This window comes from Solea senegalensis, unplaced genomic scaffold (assembly GCF_019176455.1).
Source record: "Solea senegalensis isolate Sse05_10M unplaced genomic scaffold, IFAPA_SoseM_1 scf7180000012881, whole genome shotgun sequence".
Classification (NCBI taxonomy): domain Eukaryota; kingdom Metazoa; phylum Chordata; class Actinopteri; order Pleuronectiformes; family Soleidae; genus Solea; species Solea senegalensis.
The window spans coordinates 9,987-26,751 of record NW_025320715.1 but is presented as its reverse complement, the minus strand read 5'-3'; the positions used below and the strand labels follow the sequence as shown (position 1 = coordinate 26,751).

Here is a 16,765-nt window from a genome sequence, read left to right as displayed (position 1 = left end):
AATCACGTAATAATGATATGAAATAATTGTGCTACTAAAATGTAATTTTATTGTTTGTTAAATGTGAACAAATTGGGGATAATTGCATGATGAAATCATATTTGTCTAATGTAAAATTCTTAGGTGTAGTAAAAAGGAAATATTCATTATGGTGTAACATGATTTTATTATGTGCAATATTCATGTTGGCATAACATGATTTTTTTGTGTGCAACCGATGTCCATACTTTTTTCATGTAAATTCAACAGATTTTTTCTTTCAGTGTGGTGAATTAGGTCCAGGACAAATCAAATCCAACACTGACAATGTCTCTGACTTGCCAATAAGCTCTTTAGGGAGCTGCATGTCAACCACAACATATCCCAAGTATGGGTAGCTTGTATCGCCCCAAATGGCTAAACCAGATTCTGGTTGGATGTCTACACCTGACAACTGTTCCTCATACCATTTCTCAAAAAGTATGGTCACTTGTGATCCACTATCCAAAATCGCTGTGCAGGGGTGACCATTCACTTTCACCTGCACAGTAGACGGCGGACCAATCAGGCCCTCAGGAATCAGGGTAGTTGACTTGGCATGCACAGCTTGTTTTTTAACTGAACAGTGAGTTGTTTCATCTTTTGAGTCGGGAGCACATCTGTCTATAACTTTGTGAAGTGAAGCTATGAGCCTCCTAATCATTTTTTTCTCATTCTCAGGAGATGAGCACTTGGAAGCAATATGGCCATCTTCTCCACATCTATAACAAAAACGGTCACTGTCAGTTTTGAAACTCTGCTTTTGCATAGAAAAACCATGATCAGCAGTCTTCATTGCAACCGCAGCAGCTGCAAACTGCTGTTCTGGCGCATTGCCACTCTTAGCCTTTAATTTCTTTTCTAACCTGTTAACTTGCTTTCACAAAGCAACAGCTTCAGTGTTGTCACTGCCAGACTGTAAGGTTCTAGGCTTAGATGTGTGAACATCAGCTCCCCCTCTGGCAGAAAAAGGGCTCTTACTCATCTCAGCTACATGGGTTTTTAGGGTTTTAAAATCAGCTTTCAGCCACTCCACAATGTCTATGTCAGACTCAATCGACTCTCGTGCAGCAACACTTCGAACACGGGTAATACCCCTTTGTCTTGTCCGCTCCTGTTCTTCACTAACCCTGATCTCGGAGAGTAGATCAAGAAAATTAGGAGGGAATATTCTTCTCTCATTCAACCGTAGTTGTAACAACATCCAATCGGAGCCAATTGATTCACGAAGCAGTTGTTCAACTCTCACTCTGTCTTTGTCACGGGCCAAAATCCCACCTTTCTCAACAACTTTGGCTAGAATAGGTTCAAGCCTCCGGAAGTAATCAGACAACTTCTCTCCAGCCTTCTGTTGGATGAGGTGAAAAGAAAAATAGAGGTCTTCACTGGACTCAGGAGACCCAAAGGCATTATCCAGTGCATTCAAATACTCCTCAGAGCTGGCGTTGGGCCTGCTAAGGCGCAAAAACTTAAAGGGGACATATTATGCGAAATCAATTTTTTAACCATTTTAATACTTATATTTGGGACTCTGGAGGCCCTACCAGTCGCCAAAGTGTGGAAAAAGAATACGCAGTCCTTTTTTCGTGGTCCCCCTTAGTGTAAGACACCTTGTCCCTGCGAGAGTGCAGGCGAGGGAGGAAGAGCGGTATTATGTCAACGCGGAGGGACAAGTGTGCTGTTGGTGGCTGCACAGTGGAGCAGTGTTTTACACAAACTTCCAGCCTCAGAGGATTTTATATATGAAGCTAATGTGCCGGATAAAGTCAGCAAACATGTGTTTGTGTGTTTGCACCACTTCACATCAGACTGCGGCCAGCGGTCGCCGTATTTAGTCAGCGACCGTATTTCACCGACGTACAAACACACACATTGTTAAGAAAAGGTCACGTAGAGCTCACAACTGACATGTCCTAATTAAAAATATTTGTTCAGTACGTCCTCCATGACCGGAGCACAGACTCAGTCTGATACAGTCACATACAGCTCGCCGCTGCTTGCAGTGTTCAAACACACCAATAAACAGATTGTGATCAAACAAACCAGCTATTAATTGAACAATTCAAATGTCATATGCCAGTATTTCCTATTAATGAACTCGTTGCAGGCCTGTTTGTTGCGTGTGACCAAAAACTGAACGGCCGCTTCGCTCGTGAGCAAAGTAACATGGCGCACCGTTTACCTGCTGAGTTGGAAGACCGTAAGGAGGAGATGAAGGGACGAAGCTCCGCCTGCGAATGCCTGCGTGGAGTCGCACACCGTGGCTCGTACAGATGTTAATCCTCTCTGTCAATCCGCTTTGTCCAAACGAACAGCAAACTCGCCTCTGTTCCAGTAACTCAGCACAGTCTGTGTGCGTGAAGAACGATGAAACGCCGCCGCGCCCGTGAACTCTGTGCTAACTTAGCAGGAAGCGCTACTCACGCTGGTGAAGTCTCTTTACAGTCCAAACCACACAGCACCGATAATGTAGTTATCTGTCCGACTACTTTACCAGTCCAAATCTTGTCTTATAGCCTGGACAAAGATTATAACTATGTCATGGAAATAAAGATCAAGCCCGGACTTTGTGTCCTTCTGAAGTTGTTTTGTGTCTTTTTTATGTCTCTTTGTGTCATTACATTACATTACATTACATGTCATTTAGCAGACGCTTTTATCCAAAGCGACTTACAAAAGTGCATTTAATCATTTGGGTACAACTAAGAGCTAGAAGTAAGTAAGAGCTTCAAGTAGATCAAACTATGAAGTGCTAGTCATAAGTGCGATGTACAAGTTTTTTTTTTTGTTTTGTTGTCATCTTAGTCGAGGTAGAGTCGGAAGAAATGTGTTTTTAGTCGACAGTGGAAGATGTGGAGGCTTTCCGCTGTCCGGATGTCGATGGAGAGCTCGTTCCACCATTTGGGAGCGAGGACAGTGAACAGTCTCGAGTTCTGTGAATGCCTCTGCGATCCTCTCAGTGAGGGGGCAGCGAGCCGGTTTGCCTATGCAGAGCGGAGTGGGCGGGCTGGGGTGTAGGTTTTGATCATGTCCTGGATGTAGGCTGGACTGGATCCGTTTGTAGCATGGAACGCAAGTGTAGCGGGTCCCGGCTCGTTCACCGCTGACAGATATATAGACAATCCCTCTGAAAGTTAAACACAAATCAGCGACGCAGAGTACATGTTGCTCGTTCTCCATTCAGCTGGATTTATTTACATACTGACATTTTAACGTTTTATATTATTTATATATATATATATATATATATTGTATTTGTACATTTTATTTCAAGTCTGGACTTGATTAAACATAATTCTTCTTTCTTGCAATTAAACATTAACATGACAGAAACAAAATCAAAATGGCTGACAATACTCTATAAGCTATAATACCTGAACTTAAACTAGGAATGTGCATCCTTACCGAAGGCTAATCTGCACATTACCTTTATCTTTCACAGATCCGAACATATTACACACAACTAAATTTCATATATACAAAAATAATGCACAAATGCACAGGGGCCGACAGAAACAAACACAAGTAAAGTGACTACGGCGGCGGACGCCATTTTCCCAATCGCGCCGGTCACGTACCACGACATTTACATATTTAAAACTTAAAACACTTGTCACACAAATTATACCTCACCGGGGATTCCTAAAAACTTGTAAAACATCTTAAGTCACATAAAAACGATAGATAACTGACCTGAAAGTTAAACACAAATCAGCGACGCAGAGTACATGTTGCTCGTTCTCCATTCAGCTGGATTATGAGCTCCATCTCCGCGACGCACTATGAGACTTCCAGTCACTCTACTGGTCAGTGCTGCCACCTACTGTCTGTTCGGTGCAACAGCATGTTATTATGTTTCTATTTAACATATAGGGCTGATACAAAAACAACACAATAAATTAAATAGTGACTTTCACATGAACTAAATAAATTATATCTCAACAAAATTATTATAGCTTATTTTGTGAGTATCACACAAGCACTAGAGTCTTGAAGTGGATGCGAGCAGCTACAGGAAGCCAGTGAAGGGAGCGGAGGAGCGGTGTAGTGTGAGAGAATTTTGGTAAGTTGAAGACCAGTCGAACTGCTGCATTCTGGATGAGTTGCAGAGGTCGTATGGCACACGCAGGGAGACCAGCCAGCAGGGAGTTGCAGTAATCCAAGCGTGAGATGACAAGAGCCTGGACCAGAACCTGTGCCGCCTTCTGGTTTAGAAGAGGCCGTATCCTTCTGATGTTGTGCAACATGCATCTGCAAGATCGAGCTGTTGCAGCAATGTTGGCAGTGAGGGAGAGATGGTCATCAAGTGTCACACCCAGGTTCCTTGCGGTATGAGAAGGAGCTACCACAGAGTTGTCGAGGGTGATGGTTAGGTCTGTGGTGTCCTTCCGAAGTTGCTTTGTGTCTTTTTTATGTCTCTTTGTGTCCTTCTGAAGTTGTTTTGTGCCTTTCTGTGTGACATCTGTTCATTCTGGGCCACTTTCTGTTTTATATTGAAATTTAACATCCTTCTCTTGTTGGAGACACAGGTACTTCCTGTCATGTTTCCACACCCACCAGTTTGATGACGTGTTCCGCCCTCATTTCTTTCACTTGTCTTGTGTTTGTGATACAAATTATCCACCAACAAATGTCTGTGTGTGTGTGTCTGTCTGTCTGTGTGTGTAGGTGTGTCTGTGTGTGTGTGTGTCTGTCTGCATATGGGTGTCTGTGTGTGTGTCTATGTTACATTACATTACATGTCATTTAGCAGACGCTTTTATCCAAAGCGACTTACAATGGAATCAAGTACAATTTGCCAGGGGTGGAATCAAACTTGCGACCATGATGTCTTTGGTACACAAGGTAGGGTCTTAACCACTGAGCCACTCCACCCCACTATGTGTGTCTGTCTGTGTGTGCATGTCTGAGTGTGTGTATTACGGCCTCTGCCGTTTTGGGTTTGCAGTTGTGTGTTGTCCCCAGGATGCAACTGTATGCGAGTGCCCGTCTCCGATTGGTCCCCTGCCTGGAAGCTTGGGGGTCCCGGATTGGTGTGGCGTCTGTTCTCCACTGCCAACCAGAGGAGCCCAATTGCTGTGATGCCGTGACTTCCTTTATTTAACCGGCAGTCATCGGCGCGACGAGGTGGCTCATTTTTATGTGTTACTGAGTGAATGAGATTAGTGGAGGTCAGTTTGGTTGTTGCGGGGACAGGGTAGAAGAAAAAACACTGTTTTGCACTCTGACTTCTGACTCTGACTTGTATCCCACATTAGTTTAGGGGTGCTGTTTTCATGTGTATTTCGGTTTTTAGGGAGCAGTATAGTAGTGAGGTTTTCCTTTATCGTTTCTTTTTTATTTAATCTAGGCTCCAGGTTAGAGAGTTCTGTTTTTGTTCTATTTATTTATTTATTGATTTGAACAGCATCCACTCGCCCTTTGTTTCCAGTTAATATCTCACCTCCTTTTGTTAATTGAAGCAATTTGAAATTATAATTAATAAATATCTTTGTTTAACTGTAAAACATCTGGTTGTTATGTTACTTCCGTCTACCCCTTTAGCCTGGTCGTAACAGTGTGTGTCCGTGTGTGTGTTTGCATGTCTGTGTGTCTGTGTATGCGTGTCTGTGTGTCTGTCTGTGTGTGTGTGTCCGTGTGTGTGTTTGCATGTCTGTGTGTCTGTGTATGCGTGTCTGTGTGTCTGTCTGTGTGTGTGTGTCCGTGTGTGTGTCTGTGTGTTTGTGTGTCTGTGTGTGTGTGTGATAATCTCTTGTGTAATAATGATGATAATGCAGTGCACAACAACAATAATCCACCTGTGTCTGTTCACTGCTGACAGAGAGAACAGTGGATTAAAGCTGCACACACACACTCTCTGTCTGTCTGTCTGTCTGTCCCTCTCTCTCTCTGTCTGTCTCTTTCTCTGTCTGTCTGTCTGTCTCTCTCTCTTGCTCTCTTTCTGTCTCTTTCTCTGTCTGTCTGTCTCTGTCTCTTTTCTGTCTGTCTGTCTGTCTCTCTCTGTCTGTCTGTCTCTTTCTCTGTCTGTCTGTCTGTCTGTCTGTCTCTCTCTGTCTGTCGCTTTCTCTCTGTCTCCCTGTCTGTCTGTCTCTAATCTGCAGTGTTGTGCTGACTGAAGGGGAACCCGCTACAATCCTCTCAGTGTCTCATTCACAGGAAGTGTGTGTGTGTGTGTGTGTGTGGTGGGGGGGGGTCAAAGGTCACAGCCGAGCCTCCTGATTGGCTATTGGATGGAGTTGATGAGGTTGTGACTGACAGTTCACATATAAAGCCTCTGATTATTCAACGACTCACCTTCACAACAGCTGCTCAGGTGAGTCTGTCTGTCTGTCTGTCTCTGTCTGTCTGTGTCTCTGTGTGTGTCTCTGTCTGTCTGTGTCTCTGTCTGTGTGTGTGTGTGTGTGTGTGTGTGTCTGTCTGTCTGTCTGTCTGTGTATGTGTGTCTCATTCTCTTTACTTTTGTACATTATACATACACATATATGTAAAGATGAAAAGAGATAGATTTAAATAGAGGACAGTGAATCTTTACAAATATCTCCCTGTCATAAAGAAAATAAATCAATTTAAAGCAGGAACATTGTTTGTGTTTATACCATAATAAAGTATAATATAGTAAACATGTACAGTTTTTGTTTTTATATTATTATTTGACAACATCACTGAATGCATTTTTTATTTTTATTAAAAAAACTATTTTTTTTATTCACTGAAAAAAATATCAGAGACGTTTTTAACGAGATGGAAAAGCTCAGAGGAGATAAGTCGCTTTAAATCTGTCACCTCAACAAGGTGACACACACACACACGCACACACTCTCGCTCGCTCTCTCTCTCACACACACACACCTCAGTTTGACTTATTTGTATTTATTTTCACCTTTTTGCTGATTTTTTTGTTATTATTGACATCATAACTCACAGTTTACAGTTTTATGTCGTATAAGATAATTATAATTATATCAACATTTTCTCATCTAAGTTTGGACTTTCTATCATTTTTTAAGGTTTTCCCTTGAAATGTTGACATTTATGTCATCATAGTTGTCACATGACTCTGAGCAGGTGGACAAGCCACGTCTAAAATGTTCCTCTCAAAAATGCTTTATTGAAGTAGATGAATAAAAAATAACAAAATAAAAGTACAATAGTCTTCGTTTTAATTTGGACAGTCACAGAGTGAATAGTTTTTTTTCCTGAAAACATTGGATTTGTGAATAAAAGATAAATTAAACATAGAAACATGGAGACTTTGGGGTAAATATGATTTACAATCAAAAGCTTTTACTCCAAAGTCTTTCATGTTTTTTTTCTGTAATGGTGATGTCATCAGGGGGCGTGGCCACACGCCTCACACACTCTGATGTCTTTGTGTTTCAGCCTCGCTGTCGCTACCTCAACATGAGTCCAAAAAATGTTGTGTTCAAGAAAATCTGTAAGGACAAGTCGGTGAGTGACCAGACAAACAAACAAACATAAAAACAAGTCGTTTCTCTGTGTGTTAACTTCACCGCAGCGTCTTCTCTCCTGCGTCAGGTGGGCGTGTACATGGGAAAACGAGACTTTGTGGACCGCGTCGACTCTGTGGAACCAGTGGGTGAGTTTGTCTATGTGACCTTTGACCCCACAACTCAATCACATGCTAACATGTTAACTAAAACTATGAACTTTTAAAAAAACAATTGTGAAGACAGACTTTTCAACAGGAAACTGAAGTTTGTAAACCACTCACTCACCCACACCAAAGGACATAGAGAAAATCAGTGATTTTAGCTGGCGGGGACACAGGAGCTGCTGGTCCACTGCTGCCTCGTGTGGTTACTTTGTGTCACTGAGTTTAATCTGAGTGAAGGATTTCAAACACTGAACTGATAAAAAAGTAAATTTGAACTTAGTGATGGAGGCAGCAGTGGATCAACTCCTGTGAACTGTGATGTTAAAATCACTGATTTTCTCTATGGACTTTGGTGTGGGAGAGTGAGTGGTTTACAAACTTCAGTTTCCTGTTGGAAAAGTCTGTCTAACAGTGAGATAAAGACGAGAACATGTGATGTAGATTTTACTTAATACGTTTTTTTGTTTCACACGTGAAACAAAACCCTGAACTTTTAAACCTTTAAATGTGTTTTATTTTTGCATCCCACAAACAGTGTTTTCTGTTTCACTTTATTCTGAAATTGCATATTTTATTTTCTAAACTAAAATATTATGTATATCTGTTTTCTTTTCTACCACTAGATGGCGTTGTCCTCATTGATCCTGAGGCTCTGCAGGGACGGAAAGGTGAGACAAAGGATTGTCCAAAAAAAACACTGTTTAACAAACCTGGACAAAGTCAAACCTGGACAAAGACAAATAGGAAAAGAAAATATGTCGGACAGCCACCAGGAGGCAACTGCACTTCATTTCCTTGTTCATATGATCTTCACACTGGACCACACAGTGTGATTGACAGCTGGTCTCGTCAAATAGGAGATGATGCTAACGGTAGCCTCCGGTTTCTGCCCTCTAGTGTTCGTCACCCTGTCTTGCACCTTTCGCTATGGCAGAGACGACATGGACGTGATGGGAATCGCATTCCGCAGGGAGCTGTACATGTCCACGCGGCAGGTGTATCCTCCACTGCAGGACAGAGACAAAGGTGTCCACACCAAGACACAGGCACGGCTGCTGCGCAAGCTAGGAGACAACGCATTCCCGTTCTTCTTTGAGGTGAGTCCTCATTGTCCACACACTGTCCACTCACTGTCCACACAACTCCTGTGTGCTGTGATGCTAAAATCGTTATTGGGTTTGGTGTCAGAGAATTTATGGTTTACGAAATTTGAGTTTCTTGTTGGAAAAGTCTGTCTAACAGTGAGATAAAGACGTGAACATGTTCTTAAAAATATTGTAGACTTAAAGTCGTGTGGATTTTATTCAATATGTCTTTTGTTGAGGGCCTAGAATCAGTCTACTGACAGAGTAAAACTGACAGTAGACCTGCAGCTCCTGTGATTATCTCTCTGGACTTTGGTGTGGGAAAGTGAGTTGTTTACAAACTTCAGTTTCCTGTTGAAAAGTCTGTCTAACAGTGAAATAAAGACGTGAAACATGTGACGTAGATATCGTAGACTATTAGATTATCATTTTTCTCCGAAAATGTAATCATTCTTATTGATTGATTGACACTCTTTTATAAATCACACTAAAAACTATTATTCTGTCCACACTTGAGTTGAAGTATTTGTAGAAATTACTCATTGATCAGTATTTTATATTACATTATGTGTATCATTGTCTTTTGTTTTCAGTTTCCTGACAACCTGCCTTGCTCAGTGGCTATGCAGCCGGCACAGCACGACGTCGGAAAGGTATTTACACCTCAGGATTTAAACCAGCAGCAGCTGATGGTGATGATGATGATGATGATGAAGATGATGACAATAACAATGTCTCTTCTGTCTGTAGCAATGTGCAGTGGAGTTTGAAATCAAAGCATTCAGCGCTGAGAGTCAGGACGCTAAAGTTCGCAAGCGGTGAGTCGAAGACAAAAAAACCTTGATGCAGCTGCGTGGTCAATAAAAACAACACAGGGTGTGATACTGTGCTTTGTCCACCAGGAGCACTGTGAAGCTGATGATCAGGAAGGTCCAGTTCGCTCCAGAGAGCGAGGGAGTGGCGCCCTCTGTTGAAACAACTCGGGACTTTGTCATGTCCGACAAACCGCTGCACGTCAAGGCCAGTCTGGATAAAGAGGTGAGACACGTCCCGTTCGTCCTCGTCTCACGTCTCCACACTCTTGTGTGGTTTATGACCTTGTCCACCATGAACTTTGCTGATGTGGATGTTTTCAGATTTACTACCACGGTGAGGTCATCAAGGTGCACGTGAGCGTCACCAACAGCTCCAGCAAGAACATCAAGAACATCATCGTCTCAGGTAAGAAGACAAATCAATCTCACTTTGGTTTATAAAAGACAAAGGTCACGTGTTTTGTCATGTGGACGTGTGAGGCACTGACACACTCAACAAAAGACGTCAAGTTTGTAAACCACACCAGACCTCATGGAGAAAATCAGTGATTTTAGCTCATAGGGACACAGGACCTGCTGGTCTACTACTACTGCCTCGTGTGGTCACTTTGTGTCACTGAGGTAAGGATTTCTAAAAGATTTTTAAAGCCGAATTTTACAAAATCAGACATTTGAACTTAGTGATGGAGGCAGCAGTGGATCAACAACTCCTGTGCGCTGTAATGTTTAAATGACTGATTTTCTCTATTGGGTTTGGTGTGAGAGAGTAAGTGGTTTACAAAGGTCTGTCTAACAGTGAGATAAAGACGTGAACATGACTTAAACTGACGTAGATTTTATTCATTATGTCTTTTGTTAAGGGCCTAGAATCAGTTTTTTAAGTGAAAACTGATTTTTATAAACCACTCACTCTCCCACACCAAACCCCAGAGAGAAAATCAGTGATTTTAACATCACAGCACACAGGAGTTGTTGATCCACTGTTGCCTCCATCACTAAGTTCAAATGTCTTATTTTTTAAATTTAAAATCCCTCGTTCAGATTTGCCTCAGTGACACAAAGTGACCACACAAGGCAGCAGTAGACCTGCAGCTCCTGTGTCCACGCAAGCTAAAATGAACTTTGGTGTGGGAGAGTGAATGGTTTACAAACTTCAATTTCCTGTTGGAAAAGTGTGTCTGAACATGTGACGTTAGTCTCTGATCACACTTGTTAGTGATGACTTGCTTTTGTCTCCTCAGTGGATCAGGTGGCCATGGTGGTGCTGTACTCCAACGACAGTTATGTGAAAGCTGTGGCTATCGAGGAGTTTGGGTAATAGTAGGCACACAGAGAAATATCATTATATCATCATATACTGTATATGTTGATCATTAACGATCTCGAAGCTTGATTATAAAATGATCAAAGTGGACTTTCATAACAGAAATAAAATAAAGATCATTCACCTGTTTGAGAAATAACAGAGGTCCCAAAGTTGAGCCTTGTGGGACACCACATGTGACGTGAACACAAACTACACTTCAGTGGATTGCCACAAAAAAACGTAGGTCTGTGGTTCTCAAACTGTGGTACGTGAGCTCCCTCTGGTGGTGGTTGGAAACATTTTCGCAGAGGCATGTTTGGCTCTGTATTTCTTCCTTTTTTGAGGAGAACAATATTTGTTTCATATGTGACCACCACTGTGTTTTAACCTTTTACAGCTGTCGTGATTAAATAATGATGAGCTGACTGATTATGGTATGTCCTGCTGTTGTAATATAATACACTCTATATCATTAATAATAATAACATGTGAAACCTTCAGAGACTCTGTGCCGGCCGGAGCCACGCTGCAGAAAACCTACGCTCTGCTGCCCCTACTGGTCAACAACAGGGAGAGGAGGGGCATCGCTCTGGACGGAAAACTCAAGCACGAGGACACAAACCTGGCCTCGTCCAGCATGTGAGCGACCAATCAGAGCACAGGGCCATCTGTGTGTGTGTGTGTGTGTGTGTGTGTGTGTGTGTGAGAGCGACCAATCAGAGCACAGGGCCATCTGTGTGTGTGTGTGTGTGTGTGTGTGTGTGTGTGAGACAATCAGAGCACAGGGCCATCTATGTGTGTGTGTGTGTGTGAGAGCACCAATCAGAGCACAGGGCCATCTGTGTGTGTGTGTGTGTGTGTGTGTGTGTGTGTGAGAGCAACCAATCAGAGCACAGGGACATCTATGTGTGTGTGTGTGTGTGTGAGAGAGCGACCAATCAGAGCACAGGCCATCTGTGTGTGTGTGTGTGTGTGTGTGTGTGTGTGAGAGAGCGACCAATCAGAGCACAGGGACATCTGTGTGTGTGTGTGTGTGTGCGTGTGGGCATGCGTGTCCAGGTATAACTAATGTTGTGGGGACCTAAACCTGTTAACACAGTCACATTATGGGGACTTGTCTTCCTTGTGGGGACAAAAATCAAGTCCCCATAACGTAAATTACTACATTTTAAGGTGAAGATATGTTTTAAGTTTAGGGTTAGGATTAGGCCAATAGTAATTGTGGTTAAGGTTAGAGTAAGTCTCCAGAAAATGAATGTAAGTCAATGTAATGTCCCCTCAAGTCATGAATGTCGAACATGTGTGTGCGCGTGTGTGTGTGTCACTCTCTACTTCTCTTTCAGTGTAAAGGAGGGAGTGTTGAAGGAGGTCATGGGAATCATGGTTTCATACAAAGTCACAGTGAAACTCATCGTTGGAGGGTGAGTCTGTTTCTTTGTTTCCTCTTCAAGACATTTTCTGTCTTCATGGTCACATGAAGTTTAGTTTGTGTGTGTGTGTACACTTGTTTACAGTTCTACTGTTCACTGTGTATAATGTTTATAATATTTATAATCTTTATAAAGTTTATGATATTTATAATGTTTACAATATTTATAATGTTTATAATGTTTTTACTATTTATTACGGAGCCCTTCTAGTGACATGGGTGGAAAAAAAATATTCCATGGCCACAAATTAATAACGCGTGGGATGAGATCCTATTCTGTGACCACAACTTGTTTAATACATGGGAATGAGATGATTATTAGGTTAAGAAATGTTAGTCATTTCATCAGTGAGACTGTTGACTTTCTGGCATCAGTAGCTTCAGCCTCAAACATGGACAAGTTTGATCTGATTTCTTTTTATTTTAATAAGTCACTTGCGGTTAGACATGGAGTAATTCTGAGCAAGAGACACTTAATTCGGCTGCTCAAAAAGCAACGTAAACAATATGCTGACCTCGGGGAAGTTATAGATTTCATCATGCAGCAGCTGGAAGGACTTGGAAGACTGTATGGCTATAGGTGGATGACCGCACCAAAACTGGACACCACCCATAGGCGCCGATCCCGTGGGTGCCTATGGGTTGAGCACCCAAACTAAATAACTATACTAAAAATAAAACTGCATCTTTAAAATGATCGGAATCACATTATCCAATGAAAAGTATTACAGCTCTGTATGTATGGTGAATAAGTAAGTCCCCTCGTTGTGTGGGCATGATATGCGCATCAGTACTGGTATAGCCGGTTCAGTGTCACAGCGCTGTGGACAGCTGTGTGTGTGTGTGTGTGTGTGTGTGTACAGGTGCAGCACGATCGGTAGACAGAGACTGGGTCACTCAGTTTAATCTTGTAAATAAAACCTTCGGCCCAAATTCAATTTTCCCTCTATTGGAGGAATTTTTTTTTTTCCACCCATGTCGCCAGACAAGGCTCTGTGATTTGTAATATTTATAAAGTTCATTGTATATGAAGTAAAGTTGTTTGTTGTCTCTTCACAGGATGATGAGCTCAAGGTTGGTGTTTTTCTTTAGTAACAAAAACTTATTAACTGATGATTAGTGTATTGATTATTGATCAGTGTATCGATTGATTATCAGTGTATTTATTATTGACCAGTGTATTGATTAATGATCAATGTATTGATTATTGATCAGTGTATTGATTAATGATCAGTCTATTGATTATTGATCAGTGTATTGACTAATGATCAGTCTATTGATTATTGATCAGTGTATTGATTAATGATCAGTGTATCGATTATTGATCAGTGTATTGATTGATTATCAGTGTATCAATTAATGATCAGTGTATTGATTATTGATCAGTGTATCAATTAATGATCAGTGTATCGATCAATGATCAGTGTATCGATTATTGATCAGTGTATAGATTATTGATCAGTGTATCGATTAATGATCAGTGTATTGATTGATTATCAGTGTATCGATTATTGACCAGTGATTGATTATTGATCAGTGTATTGATTATTGATCAGTGTATTGACTAATAATTTGTGTATTGATTATTGATCTGTGTATTGATTAAAGGTAAGTGTATTGATTATTGACCAGTGTATTGATTATTGATCAGTGTATTGATTAATGATCAGTGTATCAATTAATGATCAGTGTATTGATTATTGATCAGTGTATTGATTAATGTTCAGTGTATTGATTGATTATCAGTATATCAATTAATGATCAGTGTATTTGTTGATTATCAGTATATCGATTATTGATCAGTGTATTGATTGATTATCAGTGTATTGATTGATTATCAGTGTATTGATTATTGATCAATGTATCTATTAATGATCAGTGTACTGAGTAATGGTCAGTGTATCAATTATTGATCAGTGTATTGATTATTGATCAGTGTATCTGTTAATGATCAGTGTATCTGTTCATGATCAGTGTACTGAGTAATGGTCAGTGTATTGATTAATGATCAGTGTATCGATTATTGATCAGTGTATCGATTATTGATCAGTGTATCGATTATTGATCAGTGTATTGATTATTGATCAGTCTATCGATTGATGATCAGTGTATTGATTATTGATCACTGTATTGATTAATGATCAGTGTTTATCGATTATTGATCAGTGTATTGATTGATGTGTTGCAGTGAGGTCGGCCTGGAGGTTCCCTTCAAACTGATGCATCCTAAACCTGACGCAGGTGTGACCACACACAGATTTGTCTGTGTTTCATTTTACACACGTCTTCACACACAAAAATGAGAGACAGAGAGAGAGAGGATCTAAATGTGTTTGTGTCTTTGTTGCTGCCGACAGTAAAGGAGAGGTAAGACACCTGTCTTTCTGTCCGTGTGTGTGTGTCTGTGTGTGCGTGTGTGTCTGTGTGTGTGTGTCTGTGAGTCTCTGTGTGTCTGTCTGTGTGTGTGCGTCTGAGATTAGCTCTGATACCGTAAATCTTTGCACTAAAATATAGTGGTTTTCTCTTTCTCTTGTTGTTGTTGTCGTTGTTGTCTCCACAGCGAGGTGGAGGAGGAGCTGGTTTTCCAGGAGTTCAAACGTTCATACCTGAAGGGGATGATCGATGACGACGAGGACGGTAATGTGTCGGGCGGAGAAGACATGGCGGCCAAGGAGAAGTAGAGGAGGCTGGAGCAAAGGATGCTGGGAGTCTGTGTTAGAGCGCGACGGACACAGTTGAATTAAAGAAGCAGTTTCACGTTCAGTGGTTTTTCCTCTTAGCTGCCAGCATGCTAACACGCTATCACGCAGACATGTGTCGTTCAGGTGTGAGAGAGTGAACTCTTATCTCACTGTCAGACAGACTTTTGTAAACCACTCACTCTGCCACACCAAAGTCCATAGAGAAAATCAGTGATTTTAGCTGCGGGGACACAGGAGCTGCTGGTCCTCTGCCGCCTTGTGTGGTCACTTTGTGTCACTGAGGTCAATCTGAACGAGGGATTCGTTGACAAAATGACATTTGAACTTACTGATAGAGGCAGCAGTGGATCAACAACTCCTGTGTGCTATGATGTTAAATTCATGCATAGATTTTCTCTATGCACTTGTGTGTGGGAGAGTGAGTGGTTTACAAACCTCAGCTCAAGATATCAGCTAAAATATGTTATTTCTCTAGCTCACACAGCTCAGTCTATCCCTTTCGTGTGTTCATGTCATTGTTTTACAGCTTTTAGACTTTAAATCACGTTTCTTTTGTGTTTGAAGTTGTTCCTGAATCTGAAAACTCCTTCAATTAACGTCTCTCTCTGTTTAAACTCTTTACCTTTGTGCGTCTGCTGCGTTCCATTTTACATCGGAAGTCGGAACTGTGGGCGTGACATCCAGTGATGTCACGCCCCATTGTGGTAAACATCCACTGATGTAAAAGTTTCCAAGATCCAACTACAAATGGAACGCTGCATTTCTTGTGTGTAGTGTGTAAACTTTATTTCTTTGAAAAACCGTATTTGTGAAAATCCTCACTTTACAGTCATAAACACCACCACACCCAATGTCACTAATTGCTCATCTGCGAAAACAAAAACAAACATGACTTTGTATTGTTGTGTATTTTGGGTTATAATAGGCCCTGTAGTTGGCATGCACCTGGTGCATGATGGGTAACCTTCACCTTCCTGTTGTTGTCAGAGTAGCCATGGGCTAATCAGTTATGCCATTATCAATAAACGTTTAACATCATGTCGTGGTCCAATAACTCATTGTTATATTTAGTAAAACAATGGTGAAAGATATAACATGTATTTTTTTAGGGGATGGAGCTTTGACTAGAGGGCTGATGTGAGGAGGCGGGGTCTAACAGGCACCCCTCCCCGTAACTTTTCCACATTCACTGACATTGAGACTCATGAATAAAGAAAGAGGCGGAGCGCTTTGTTCGTACTTCACCTTTTATTTGAATAGAATTTGTAAACATTCAGATCATGAGCACAAATACAGATGAACGTTACAAAACCACAGTGCCACCTTCAGTATTCCGGGGGAGATTTTCGGGAGGCGGGATGTGTCAGTTTTATTTAATATAGCAGAGTTTTAAACGTGGCTGAGTTTTAAACGTGGCTGAGTTTTAAATGTGGCTGAGTTGTACACATAGCTGAGTTTTAAATGTAGCTGAGTTTTAAACATAGCTGAGTTTCAAACGTAGCTGAGTTTTAAACGTGGCAGAGTTTTAAACGTTGCTGAGTTTTAAACGTGGCTGAGTTTTAAACGTGGCACACAATAAAACATCTTTGAACAAAAACATGTTTTTTTTTCTAACTCTGGGCGACTTGTGTCGAGTTTGACTCTTTGATCGTCTCGTCACGTACAAGAACTCATCTTCAATGCATCAGCACCCGCAAACCCGATCCGATAAATCCAGCACGAATCGCAATTAAAAGACGTATTTTTTAACTCACAGCAGACCGACTCTGCCCTCACCTTCTTCTGATCTGCATAC

General features: G+C 41.3%; 1 protein-coding gene across 2 annotated transcripts; it reads left to right on the top strand.

The window, feature by feature from the left end:
- Nucleotides 1-6,252: 6,252 nt before the first annotated feature.
- Nucleotides 6,253-16,008, top strand: saga (S-antigen; retina and pineal gland (arrestin) a). 2 transcript variants are annotated; one of them, XM_044015125.1, is made up of 16 exons: nucleotides 6,257-6,331; nucleotides 7,399-7,467; nucleotides 7,555-7,615; nucleotides 8,257-8,301; nucleotides 8,531-8,730; nucleotides 9,312-9,371; nucleotides 9,469-9,536; nucleotides 9,621-9,756; nucleotides 9,855-9,939; nucleotides 10,775-10,847; nucleotides 11,341-11,478; nucleotides 12,183-12,260; nucleotides 13,328-13,342; nucleotides 14,457-14,509; nucleotides 14,626-14,635; nucleotides 14,829-16,008. In XM_044015125.1, exons 2-16 carry the CDS (start codon nucleotides 7,420-7,422, stop codon nucleotides 14,947-14,949), a joined length of 1,191 nt encoding a protein of 396 aa, XP_043871060.1. In that variant the 5' UTR covers nucleotides 6,257-6,331; nucleotides 7,399-7,419; the 3' UTR covers nucleotides 14,950-16,008. The 2 variants fall into 2 exon arrangements, with proteins under 2 accessions (XP_043871061.1, XP_043871060.1); XM_044015126.1 differs by lacking the exon at nucleotides 14,626-14,635 and having other exon boundaries at nucleotides 6,253-6,331.
- The last annotated feature ends 757 nt before the right edge of the window (nucleotides 16,009-16,765 follow it).

What these genes read in the sequence shown, in the direction of transcription:
- saga (XM_044015125.1), top strand. Translation starts at nt 7,420, where the DNA reads ATGAGTCCAAAAAATGTTGTGTTCAAGAAAATCTGTAAGGACAAGTCG. An exon ending in CGACTCTGTGGAACCAGTGG is followed by an intron (nt 7,616 to 8,256) that starts GTGAGTTTGTCT and finishes TTCTACCACTAG; the next exon opens with ATGGCGTTGTCCTCATTGAT. An exon ending in GTGGCTATCGAGGAGTTTGG is followed by an intron (nt 10,848 to 11,340) that starts GTAATAGTAGGC and finishes TGAAACCTTCAG; the next exon opens with AGACTCTGTGCCGGCCGGAG.